Source organism: Ovis canadensis, chromosome 8 (assembly GCF_042477335.2).
Source record: "Ovis canadensis isolate MfBH-ARS-UI-01 breed Bighorn chromosome 8, ARS-UI_OviCan_v2, whole genome shotgun sequence".
In the NCBI taxonomy this organism is placed as follows: Eukaryota; Metazoa; Chordata; class Mammalia; order Artiodactyla; family Bovidae; genus Ovis; species Ovis canadensis.
In genome coordinates, this window is record NC_091252.1 from 16,600,530 (window position 1) to 16,614,305 (window position 13,776).

Sequence of the window (13,776 nt, forward strand, 5' to 3'; positions counted from 1 at the left end):
GCTAAAAAAAGGAATAAGTCACAGCAATATTTCAGAGATTATTCCAGGCAAAGGGAACAGATAGTACAAAGTCTTTAAGCCAAAAATGGGCTTTGTAAGTTTGAAACACAGAAAAAGACTATTGTAAATGAAGCACAGTAGGAGGAGAGAATTCATCTTACGGACATTTTTATATGTGTATCTTCCTTAACAGAAGTTTCTTACAAGGAAGGACATTATTCACTTCTGTATCTCTAACTGACTGGCTCATTCATTCATCTTTCTTTTTTTGTCATATGCCTACTGTATACACCAGATACAATGGAAGGCACTATAGATCTAAAAAGGTTTGAGAAAAAGGATTTGCTGTCAGCAAGTTGACAGCTTAATAGAGACCGACCCCTCAACAAATTCACCACAACAGAGGACTACACAATACAATTTAAGCATGTCCAGTGGTAGTGCACCACGTTCAGAAACAGCCTGTTTTACTGTCAAACTTTTTGAAAGACTACTCTATACTGTCTTTTTAAATTTTCAATTCCCAATCTTTCCTTAGTGCACTGCAATCTCACTCCTTTCTCTAAAACTTAAAACAAAGATTTTTTCCTTAAGGTCACTAATGGCCTTGCCAAATCCAAAAGATGCCTTTCAGTTCTAATTTTACTTTAGGTTTCTATCTTTAGTAAAATACAAATCCTCTGGCTTTTAAGACACCACATCTTTTTTTCTCTCCTGCGGCCTCTTAGGCAGCTCTTTCTCAGTTTTAATTACTGACTCCTCTCTTCTTGTTTAGTTTGCTTTAAAGTCGAAGACTCAGACTTCTCACATTACATACATGAGGTAAAATGATCAACTTCTATATTCAATGATTCCCAACTTGAATCTTCTAGCCTAGATCTCTCTCCTGCACTCCCACTGCCTGCTAAGCATTTCTACTTGGCAATCTATGTGTGGATCTCAAACTCAACACGTCCCAATCTTCACAAACTTCTCCACTTAAATCCCTACCACAGTAAATGGCATGGCTTTCTAACCAGCTGCACAAGTTAAAACATATATCGCTCACATTATTGCCTCAACTCCGCCCCATATGCAAATAAACCTCTTAAATCCTAGCTCTATTTTTAGCCTATTAATTCCATCCCTACTCCCACCGTGACTCACATGGATCACTCCTAGAACCTTTTTACCAATGCCTCTGGCTATCGACTTAGCTTTAATTCATCCTCTACAAAATTCTCAACAGATCATTAAAAAGAGAAATTCTACTCACTTCTCTAAAGCCATCATTTTTGTTCCATGACTTCAGGGAAGAACCCCCTTCAAACGTCACAAAAGAATCTTGACTTTGTCCTCCAACAACATCTCTAACTCTTGCTTAACAGGGGTCTATATGTATTTTTCGCCATGTCAAATAATACATAATTGCATGTTATATTCTTCCAATGGTTGTATATGCCTTTCCCTAAACTGTGGAATATCCAGCTTGGCTCACTTCTCAAGGAAGTTCCCCTTACCATCTCCTACCACACCCTGAATTAGGTACCTCTCTCCTACGATACCTCAACATGTTGTGCTGCCTCTATCAAGCTTCTCATCATATCGCATCAACACTGTGTTGTTGATCATCTATGAACTCTCACTGATAACTATAGCTGCCATTTCAATATTCTAAGTGTTTAGAAAAGTGTACACCTCCTAAAAGATCAAAGTTCACTAAAGGAGTGAATAAACTCATAGTATTTATTACAAATTATTGAGTTTATGGAAACAGTTTATGCTCTTTTGCCTTAATTTGAAGAGATATCCTTTATGTTTTTGAAAAACAAAATCTTTTTACGTGGTCCTCAACATACATTTAGGAGTGAATGGCTTACTCCTGAGAGAATTAACTAACTCTGTTTTTCTTTGGTAAATATTATTTGACACAATGATTCTGAAACCAAGTAAACAGATTTAGAAACCTAAGAAAGAGAGAGAATTAGGGAACAGTCAGACTTGGCGATTACACTGTCTCCTTCCCTAGGCTCTTCTCATTATTCTACTGGGAAACGTCCATTATTAAAATATTCTGGTACAAAACACTGGATAATTTTCCTAACAGAATTTCACTTATCAATCACATTGATTTCAGTTTCGATCTTGTATAGCATTTATCAAAAAAAGATTTTAGGTAAGAAAATAAAATGGATACAATTTATTTAAATCTGTCTATAGAATTAAAAGCAGCTTCTTCCTGTGTATCCTGTTCTAATTACACACATCATTTCATGTAATCCCACAAAAAATCCTGTGGGATTGGCAGTACTATTATCTACTTTACTAGTATTATCTATTTCCCTACCTTTTTTAAAGAGCTGAGAACGCTGTAGATGAAAAGTGTGAGGCAGCCTTTGTAAACTGCACTGCTAGTGCCTGGCAACGCTGTGCGCTAAACCAAGAGTTCCCTGATGCTGAAGCTGATGCTCTTAACCACAGGACTATACCGCCTCTAGTTGTGCTTTCCCCAAAGCACTCAAAAGTCCGCTGGAATTAGTCCCTTGGAAAAAGTTTTCAAATATATCTAACAATAGAAGTTAATGACAAGTGTACCAAGTCTTAAGATACCAAATACATAAGAAGGAAATACTGAGTCATCCACTACTGAATTGTTCTTCTAGGAAGTAATAAGAGTGTGCGGCCCCCTCACAGGCATCTTTCATTGTTCAGTCAAAACCTATGATCCTGAAGTCTTATCCTATTTGCTTTTAAGACTGGATTTCAAAGTATTAGTTAGCGGCTAATGTGTTTCCAGGGGAATAAAAGAATGTGAATAGTGAATACATATGTTCTCTAACTCCACCTGAAGTGATAACAAGATAAAAATACAAAGAAATTGTAAATAACAATGATCTCATATTTTGGCATTTATCACAAGGTAACATTTTGGAATTTGTCACTGCAAATCACCAGTAAAAAATTACAAATGAGACTGTAAGTTTGGCACAATTAGAAAATTGTATCACATACACAAAACATAAACATTTTTAGATTTTTGATAAGACCACATAAAATAGTACAGTGATAACTTTCTTCCCTTTATTTATGTATCTTCAATTAAAACAATCAGAAAACAGCTTCCTCTTAACGTATCATTCTTGTTCCCCCAAAATCAAATGCTCTTAAAACTAGGAATTAAGTTTTTAGAACAAGGGCTGCAGTTTTTGTTTTTGTTTTTTCCTGTACAAGGCCAGATAACAATTATCTTAGGCTTTGTAGGCAATACAGTCTATCGTAACTACCCAACTCCACGTGTGGTACAAAAGCAACCACAGACAATGTGAACAACTGAGCGCATCTGTGTTTGAATAAAACTTTATTTACAAAACCAGGCAGTGGGCTGGATTTGACTCATGGGTAGTAGTTCACTAAACCCAGGTTCAGAGTGCTCTCCCAGCTCTATGCCTACTGATCTACTACTGTAAGATAGCAACAGCGTTATTACTCACTGGATTTTTCCCTCAAAAAAGTATAAGAGATTATGTGCCTAACTCAAATCAACACACACACAATGCTTCATAAAGTATGACAAATAAATGCCTACCATCCCTCTCACACTCAAAGAATTCCTTTCAAAGTCATCAAAAAATTAAGAAGTTATAGATATTTTTTATAATCTCAGTATATGACATAACTTAATGCCAAAATGGGAGAAGGCAATGGCACCCCATTCCAGTATTCTTGCCTGGAATATCCCATGGACAGAGGAGCCTGGTAGGCTGGAGTCCATGAGGTCACTAAGAGTCAGACACGACTGAGCAACTTCACTTTCACTTTTCACTTTCATGCATTGGAGAAGGCAATGGCAACCCACTCCAGTGTTCTTGCCTGGAGAATCCCAGGGACGGGGGAGCCTGGTGGGCTGCCGTCTCTGGGGTTGCACAGAGTTGGACATGACTGAAGTAACTTAGCAGCAGCAGCAGCAATGCCAAAATGAAATATAAACACAATGTAATGTTTCTTTCTCATTCTTTTGATTTATTATTATTATTGAAAGAATCCTTCTAACATTAGAAATGCCAAATTTACTATATGTTTTGAGAGCTAAATTTAAATAATAATGTTGAACTTAACTCTAACGATAATTTTCCATTACCATTTGAGAGCAAGTTACTGTTGCAGGTATATCAAGGACTTCAGCAAATATAGGGATAACTGTTCCTCACTCTGAAGATAATAACCTATCAGAAAATTTTGAAAATTTCACTTTTATTCTGCTTCATGAAGAATAGCAGACATAAAAGAGGAAGTGAAAGGGAGAATACTAATATATACAAAATAATCTGCAAATGCCTGAAGAGGATTCCAGAACCAGGAAAAAGATTAAGTATGGAAATCCTTTCCCACATCCTGCCATTTAGCTGTTTTACAGATGACTGAGTGTATGGGTAAAGGAGAGAAAGTAGATATAAATAAATCTCAGTTTACAAGCATATCTACTTAAAAGAGGAATCTATAATTGTTGTGACTGTATAAAATTCACAGCTGCTCTCTTCAAAGACAGAGATAGGAATTTCCATGTTAACTTCAATTTCCCGTAGGAACCCCGTGTATAAGTGCATACCTTTAGCCCAGTATTTAATGTAAGTAATATTTAATTATAAGTACAACCTCTGTAGTGCAGTATTACCCTTAGTGGATATAATAGTTAAGGCACCTAAAAAGAAATTGAAATACTTCCAAAAGCAATTTTCTCACTTAAAAGCTGAAAAGCTCTGCTTTATTCCACTCAACAAGTTAAAAGAAAACAGTAACAAACAAACCCAAAGAGATTCTTTGAACGCCAGATATACTGAAGGATGAGGTCCTAAAGATAAAAGGTAATAAGCTTACATATGCTCTGACTTTTCCCTATCACCACTTTAAGGGCCATTTCTCAGACTCTAATGTGCTTAATACACTTTGGATAAAATATCCTTACGTTTAGAATTAAAAGTATTATATGACATTTGACAAAATGTCAACTGCGTTGTCTGATATACTGCTGGGGATTACACTTATCCATGAGGACAATAATGTAACTGTAACTGGGTTACAACATGTCTTTCAAAAACATTCCAAACTTGAAGTCCAATTTTAAGCAACCTTTTGTTAGAAAGCTGTTTTATGTGAATTTCTAGTTTTTCAAATTAAAAGAAAAAACAAAGGTTTTATTTCAAAGTTCAATTATAAGCAACATTTCTGTAATCTCATATATGAATTAACATAATACTTTAAAAACTTACAGTAAATATCCGTCTGCCAGTTCGATCAAAAGTTACACAGTACACAGACGACAGGTGTCCAAGAATTCTTTTATGCATTTTCATGTGCTGATACACTGCAGTTGGAACTAGTCGCTCAAGTCTGTATTTTCCATTCAGCTTCCTTGAAAACAAAGTATCCGCTACCAAGAAAAGGGGGGGAAATAAGTATAATTCAGAAATTAATTTTAATTATCCTCTTTTAAGAATTCACATATTTCAATTTCTCATATAGCGGTAAAAATTAAGATGCTTTCTAATGCATATGACTCCTAGTTAAAAGTCTTCAAAATAGTAAAGCCCATTATTTTACCTGAAATAAGTCAAAAGCACTATTATCTTCACTTTACAAACAAGAAAATCTAGTTAAATAACCTGCCTAAAGTCACAAAGTAAGGCATGATGCTAGAATTAAAACTCAGCCTTCTTTACTCTCTACTCTGTTTAGTGCTCTTTAAAACCCAGAATGACTTTATATGACACTATTTCTTTAAAAGGCTCCTATGAGATAGATTTTCTCATAAAAGCGGTTGAAACTGGATCCGGTGCTTTCTTCTTTTTAACAAACAGCAATTCTTAACACTCCAAATATGACACACTGAATGACACTTCTAGAAACTTTCCAACAAATGAAGACAGAGGAATAACTTGTTGCATTATTTAAAAAATGATAATAATAATAATTAGGGGCTTCCCTGGTTGTCCAGTGGTTAAGAATCCGCCTGCCAATGGAGAGGACATAGATTTGATCCCTGGCCTAGGACGATTCCACATGCGGCACGGCAACTAAGCCCGTGCGCTGCAACTACTGAAGCCAGCGCGCCTAGAGCCCGTGCTCCCGGCCAGAGAAGGCACAGCAGTGGCGAGCCCACGCACCACAACAGAGTAACCCCCGCTCTGCAACTGGAGAAAGCCCGAGGGCAGTAATGAAGACCCGGCACAGCCAAAAATAAATAAATTTAAAAAAAAATACACTGGGAATCCTGCTGAAGACCTGTACAATGATTCCTTTTCTAGAACCTATAAGCCCTCTTTCTTCACCTCGCCCATTTTAACCCCCGTTTAATGCCCATTTCAATACATGAACAAAATTTACCTCCTACTCCAAAGCATGATAGGCTGAATTTGACCGAAGATGTTCCTTTCCATCTAACTTACTACTGTTCTTTGTTTTCTATACCAATAATTCATTAGAATTATAAACAAAGAAGGTGCTCAATAAATACATGCTGACTGGTCTACAGGCACATTTTCACTTGTAGATCATCTTTTAATACCAGGCTTTTTTTTTTCTGACTGTGACTGCCATCTACTTTGGATAATAAGCACTGCAGTTTCTCACATTTAAATTTAGTTTATTTAACTCCGGTTTAGAGCCTATGATTATGCCCTAAAATTTTTGAAATATAAATCTCTCAGGTGTATCATAAAGAATCTCAGTGCTTATTATCTTACTCACAAACAACAAATGTTTGGCTTACGCTACATTTACAAGCAAAAAAGAAAACTCTGGGGACTGGCGATGAGGTAGAACACTTTGCAGGTTCTAAAGCAATAAAATATAATTTAAGGAATAATTCCATTGTGCTTACATGATCTTTTCCTATGTCAATTATTTTATATTCTGATAAGAGTGTATCTCCTGCTCTTAGAGGACAAGTTCTAGGATACAAATTATTTCAACACTTGTGCTATCTAAGACAAACTGTTGAAAGTTGTTAATTAGTATATTTAGGCTGAAACTAGTTATACAGTAACAGTGATTGGATAAGTTTCTAATAAACCCTGAGATATTTTGCCTTTTGCACAGAAATGGCCTGGTGAAAGACAACCACCTGCACTTTAGCTCCAACTGATTTGGAGTCAAGATCACAAAAACCACAGGCATCAACTGTCCTGCCAAATGAGAACTCAAATGATCTTATCCAAATACTAAGGATCAATGACATCTCACTTATTGTCTGTTTTACAGAAAAAGAAGTGATGACATATAGCACAGATGTTGACCATACTGTGTTACCAATACAGTTTAATTCTCTCCACTCCAAATTTACAAACTCAAAATGTCAAATTTTCTTAAAATCTCTATCACTGTTCAGGTACAAAAATATCATCTTTGGAGGTAACTACGATACCAAAACTATTATTTTAATGATGATAAGGCACTTTTATATAGGTCAGATTTTTTTAAGATGGATTTTTAATGAAGACTATACTTCAGAGTTGATAAAGCAAAAACTAATTCCCTTAAGAGAAAATGTTACTACTCTCTTAAACAGTTTTTACTGAATCTCTACCTAAACTGGGATTAAACCTTTATTTTCACTTTGAGAGTCAACTGAGAAAAAGAACATCCCTTTCAAAAAGCTACCTTACAGTCAACACTTCAAGAAAACCTTTTTAGCAACAACATTAAGTCAAATACTGTACTCCACATCCTATGTTATGCTTGGCTGCCAATTAACTACTGAGTATTTTTAATGAAACTATGTCAGCATCCTCAGGGAAAGGGTACCAAACAGCATCCTTGCTGTCGACCAATTTACAAACTTGTACAACAGAACTAAAAGAAATGACATACAGGGAAAACAGCATGTAGAGCTCCCAGGTAATAAGCTGGTGGTGCAAACCTGACACAATGGGTTAGAGAGAAAAACACAGGTATGCTTCAGTAGTTGAAGTTCAACTGAGGAGGTTGGATTTGAAGAAGATCTGACCAGGTCAATTAGGCAAAGAAGACGTGGTGGGATTCCCACTGAATGAACTCACATTTTCTTTCACTACACCATTTGAGTAATATCTTGTCTCTCCTACCAGATCTTACGTATCTTAAGGACAGAAATTCTGCCTTATTCATATTTCCTGCAACTGAGTGCGGTGCCTTTTAAATAAAAAAGTGTATAAGTGAATCTTAGTTAATAATAAGAAACACAAGATGGTTCAATTAAATTTACAGCTTTATGGCAGAAAAGCAAATGCCAATCATTCATTTTCTCAAGAAATTGTTAACAGTAATTGGATTTTTGAGTAAAAAGGAAATGTCTCTTGGATTATAGGAACTCCTTAAATTTTATTAAACCAGAACATCAATTTTTAAAATAAGCATGGTTAAGCAGATGTAAGAGGTCACAAAGGAATAAGTTCTTTATATGACATTATTATAGTTTTAACCTTATATCAAGTAACATATATGACTTTTGTTTAAAAATACATTAATGTTCCCAAGTATGGTGATGGGAAATGTTCTTAAATTAAGCCTGCCAAAGCAAATTCCTATCTTCTTCACTTGGCAAATTCTTTTTTACCCTTCAGGGCCAGTTTAAATGCCACCTCCTCTAGTAAAAAGTGAATTTTACTTTTAAGTTAAAATTTTTTAATTTTAAAAGCAACTTAACCAGTTGCCCTATAGTACCACTCCTGTGTTCAAAACTGCAGTGTTCATCTGATTCACAATAAACACCAAGTTGATTATACATCAGCCTACCAAGACTCTGCACAATCTTGCATCCATTATCTGACCCCTTTACTTGATCTATTCCAACCATTCTAATCACCCCCATTCTTTCAACACATCAGGTAAAGCTCCTAACTTGGGGTCTTTGCACCCGCTATTCCCACTGGCCAGAACACTCTCTCCCCATGTGGCTAATTCCCTGGCTTCCTTCTTCTTTTCTTTCCTTAAATGTCTGTCACCTTCTCAATGAAGCGTAACTTGATCAGCCTAGTGAAAATTACAACCCAGCCCCTACCACCACCGCTAACTCCTGATGCCCCTATGAAGCTTAATATCCGCTCTTTTTTCCATCATCATCTTTTATTTGCTAATTATGTTCATTGTTTATTTGCTGTCTCCCCCTACTACAATATAATAAACTCCACACGGGCACAATTTTTTTGTCTGTTTTGTTCTTTGATTAGTCTAAAAGCTGACAGTGGTGGCTGGCACTTAGTAAAAGCTATGCATTTCGTGGACTTAATAAATTAACTACATAACAAAAAACAATAAGGTTTAGGAATAAAACAAAAATGGATTTCTTTATTGGACAGATTACAGATTCAAAGTATCTCCATACCACTCTTCCTTTCAACTGCCCTGCTAAATTTACTTAATTTGGAAGCAAAGGGATAGGTAAACATATTTATTCAACTATGCTGAGTGAATGGACAAGTAAAGTGAAATAGTCATTTGTATGAGGTATGGAGAAAGAAAAGGAGCAAAACGTGAGAAGTGTCATTTGTAGCAAATCATTCATAACAGCCTTTGAAACAAAGTCTCTGTGCACAATTTAGAACTAGTTACTAAACAAAATAAACAAAAGACCCACAATTTCTTAAAGTTATTATCAGGTATAATTTTGTATATAACTAGATATATCTAGCCAGTAGGGTCTTAACTTACTTCTGTGCCTACATCCTTGGTAAATAAAATTTCCCCACAAGTCATTTCTTTGCAGTTCACACCAAGGTATTTTTTAAGAATTAATTTATTTCTTTAATCATAATACTAATGCATACTTAATGTAGAAAATAAGAATACTGTCTTTACATAATTCTACCACCTAAAGCAATTACACAAAATTTTGCAGAGATTTCCCTCATAAGCAGAATTTTAATAGCTATGCCATCCATATTCCTTAATGAAATAAAAACTAGGCTTTACGTTTGATGGACTTGTATTTAAAAATGATACTGTGGAGATCTTAAGCAAGGTACTCTCAACTTCAACTTCTCAAGTTATTCATCCAGAAACATTTTCCACAATATACTTGGTTTTCATATTATGCTATTCTTTGACATCTCATAATTTCACACATTTACACAGCCAATTTTATCAATATTTTTCTTTTCTTTTAATTTGGTATAGTGCTTTAGAATGGTTCTTCTACCAGCCAACAGTATAATAAATAAATACTTAATTTCTTTTTACATTTTTGTGGTTTAAATTTCTCACTTAACTCCTTAACATATTCACAGTTTTAGTAGATGTTACTAGGTGAGTCTCTGAAGATATTTTTTCTCCCCTAAATAATCAACTATTTGTTCCAATCTTTCCACTAACTAACCCTTCTCTATAAAACTGTGATTTAATTATCTTATATATATTTCTGTACTAACCTGCTGAGGCATGTTTATTTATATACTAGTAGCAAAACTTTGGGCTTCGTTCATAGCTCTGTTGGTAAAGAATCTGCCTGCAATGCAGGAGACCCAGGTTAGATTCCTGAGTTGGGAAGATCCCCTGGAGAAGGAAATGGCAACCCACTCCAGTATTCTTGCCTGGGGAATTCTACGGACAGAGGAGCCCAGTGGGCTACAGTCCATGGAGTCGCAAGAGTTGCACATAAGGTAGCAACTAAATCAGCAGCAGCAGCAGCAAAACTTTAAATTTATTAGTGACACTTTAGTATGAATGTGGTTATTCTTCATGTCCTCTAAAAAATATCTTACTCCTGATTTATAATTATATAGTTTGAAGACTGAGAAGTTTTTTAAAACTTCATCTGTTGGAAATATAAGCTTAATTTCATTTACCTATAAACAGTTGCCATCTGTCTATCCAGGAACATGGTACTTTCATCCCACAGCTGGGCCAAGTTTCCAATGTAGATATTTTAGAAAAAGATAGACATAAGCAGATTTACCTCAGTTTTCCTCACTATACACATCTGTACCATGTGAATCAAGTTCATGGGAAATCTGTAGACAAATCTCTATCACATGAACCAAGTTTCATGAGTAAAAATGGGTAGCTGCCAGAAAAGAGCATCTGCAATAACCTTAGTGACTGTATTTTTGAGAATACAGAAAAACATATGATAAAATCTCTGCAGACAATAAAGAAGTAAGGCAGAAATATCATCACCTCTCTCCAAAAGGCCTCCCGCTTCTAATAGGTACTTTTTGCTCCAGTTTTTTAAAGGTGAAGCGTATTTGTTATACAGTATTATGTAAGTTGCAGGTTTACAAACAATGATTCACAGTTTTTAAAGTCTATATTCCAATTACACTTATTATAAAATACTGGCTATAGTCCCTGTGTTGTCTAATATACCCTATAGCTTACTTGATAACCCTATTCCTCTTAATTCCCTACCCCGACACTGGGCCCTCCCTTTCCTCTCCTTGGTAATCACTAGTTTGTTCTCCATATCTATGAGTCTGCTTCTTTTTGTTATATTCACTAGTTTGTTGAATTTTTTAATTCTACATGTAAGTGACATAATCCCGTATCTGTCTTTCTGTCTGACTTATTTCACTTAGCAAAATACCCTACAAGATCAGTTTGCTAAGTACTTTAAAAAGTGGAGGAATTTCCTGGCGGTCCAGTAGTTAGGATTCTGTGCGCTCATTGCTGAGGGCCCAGGTTCAGTACCTAGTCAGGGAATTAGAATCTCACAAGCCACACAGTGTAGCCAATAAATAAGAATGGACAAGGGCACACAGTGTAACTGCAATGAATTAACCAAGGTCAAAATAAGTCATGTTAAGAAAGATGAATTGGAGAAAAATAATTAACATTACTATGAATTAACAAAAATGCAGAAAGAAGTTGGGCTTCTGCTGCTGTTGAAGTTTCAACTCTCATGAAAAACATAAAACAGTCTACGGCGTCTAGTCTAATGTGGGTTAGCCGCCGCCCCTCACCAATCGGAGCTAGAGGGCCAGGACCAGTGTCGACCACCTATGCCAACGTGTGAGAGCAGAGCCACGCTGGCGGCATAATGAATGCAAAAGAGAGGGAGGCAGCAGTAGATTCCAAAACCTGGAGAATTAAGGTTTGTGGCAGCAGAAGAATTAAATGAGGATGCAAAAAGAACAAAGAATATGTACTTCAGAGGTGCAACTAGACCCTTTTCTGGGAACAGAAAAAAGGGTACTCAGATAAGAAACATCAGAGTATTTTACCAGCAGACTTTTTTATTAGCTTTATTTTTGTACTATATTTTGACCAATTTTATTCTGTGATTCTGGTTTTTAAAAAACACTTAGAAAGCTCCCAGAGTTTCCATACATAAAATGCAGAAGTAGTTATAATTAGTAACCATATAAACAGTTCCTAAATTAAAGTACAAAAGAGTAGATTCTGCAGAACCGGTATCCAGATTTCATTTTAATCTCTACAATCTCTTTAATAAAGGCTCTGTCAGAGTTTGGAAACCTACAGAATTAAACCTGAGTAAACTACAAACATACCCCACTTTACTATGCTTTGCTTTAGTGCACTTTGCATATACTAGAGTGCTTTACTTGCTTTTACAAACTGAAGGTTTGTAACAACTCCGCATTGAGCAAGTCTACTGGCATGGTTTTTCCAACGGTATTATTTTCTAAGGCATCTATAGTTCCCTTTAGACATAATGCTACTGCACAATTAATAAACTACAGTACAATGTGAATAACCTCTACACACAATGGGAAACCAAAAACTTGGTGTGACTTGCTTTACTGTGATACTGGCTTCATTGCAATGGCCTAGAACCCCATGATACCTCTGAGGTCTGCCTGTACAAAAATGATGATAGTCATGTAAGCAAGACCATGTGAAAATCAACTGAAAATGATCTATGTCTTTAGACAATAATTAGCTTGCCCAACAAAGTAATGCTACATCCACGATCAGAGGCCAATTTCTATAGCAATAATCTTCCAAATTCACGACAAGTCCAAAAAGTTATCTCTACATGGCATTGGTGATTTCCACTAAATAAAGTATGGTGTGGTAGTAAGGTATTTGCTAACGCATAAAATTACATTAAAAAAATTTTTTAAAGGATCACAAAAATGTCTGAATGGAAAGATGATGCAATTGTGCAGGTCACAAAAAACAGCTATTTAATTCTCTAAAAGAAAACTTACGCTAAAACCAAGAATCAATTATCTTGAGAAAATACCTATTAAGGAAAATGAAAGTCAACAGTGATTGAAGCCAGAGAGAGAGGTTCTTATGGAGGTTTCAAGAATCTAGTACAAAAAAGTCTTATCTGCTGTTCTTGTGCAAGGGGAAAATGCCACAGAAAACTATTATGATGTGTAGCAGATTTGGAAAATAATAGCCAATATGTACTGAGTGCTTTTACTAGGTACCCGACACTGTTGAAGGAACTTCATATACATTTTGATCTAATCTTCATCGATCTTTTAAAATGAGTATGACAATTATCCGCATACTGGGGACACTCCTTACCAATAACAGAACTGAAAGGCAGAATTTAATTTTCCCAGAGATGAAGCCCAGGTTTGAATTCAAGCTTATTCCAAAGAGTGTACTCTTACCATGCTGCTTAAGTAGACAAATGTTAGAAAAACAGACTGAAAGGAAACATGCTGAAGTATTAGTAACAGATAACTGGTGAGACTGGTTAATTTTTCAGCTGTTCTGTTTCCCAAGTTTTCTTCACTGAGCATATGTACATCCTGATTAATATTTTATTAAATAAAGTATAGCTCAGCCTATCTTGAGGAGCTCAAGAGTAATATGAAAAATATGAGCTGTCTAAAGAGATTAAGCTTA

At 35.6% G+C, this 13,776-nt stretch overlaps 1 protein-coding gene across 4 annotated transcripts in view; it reads right to left on the reverse strand.

Annotated features, from left to right (window-relative positions):
• The window catches only part of PHIP (pleckstrin homology domain interacting protein), a 122,500-nt gene that overhangs the window by 82,855 nt on the left and 25,869 nt on the right, over nucleotides 1-13,776 (reverse strand). For all 4 annotated transcript variants that reach the window (XM_069598045.1, XM_069598044.1, XM_069598043.1 and 1 more), the window contains exon 7: nucleotides 5,247-5,407. In XM_069598045.1, the coding sequence (XP_069454146.1) occupies nucleotides 5,247-5,407 (161 nt within the window). The remainder of the gene's footprint in view (nucleotides 1-5,246; nucleotides 5,408-13,776) is intronic.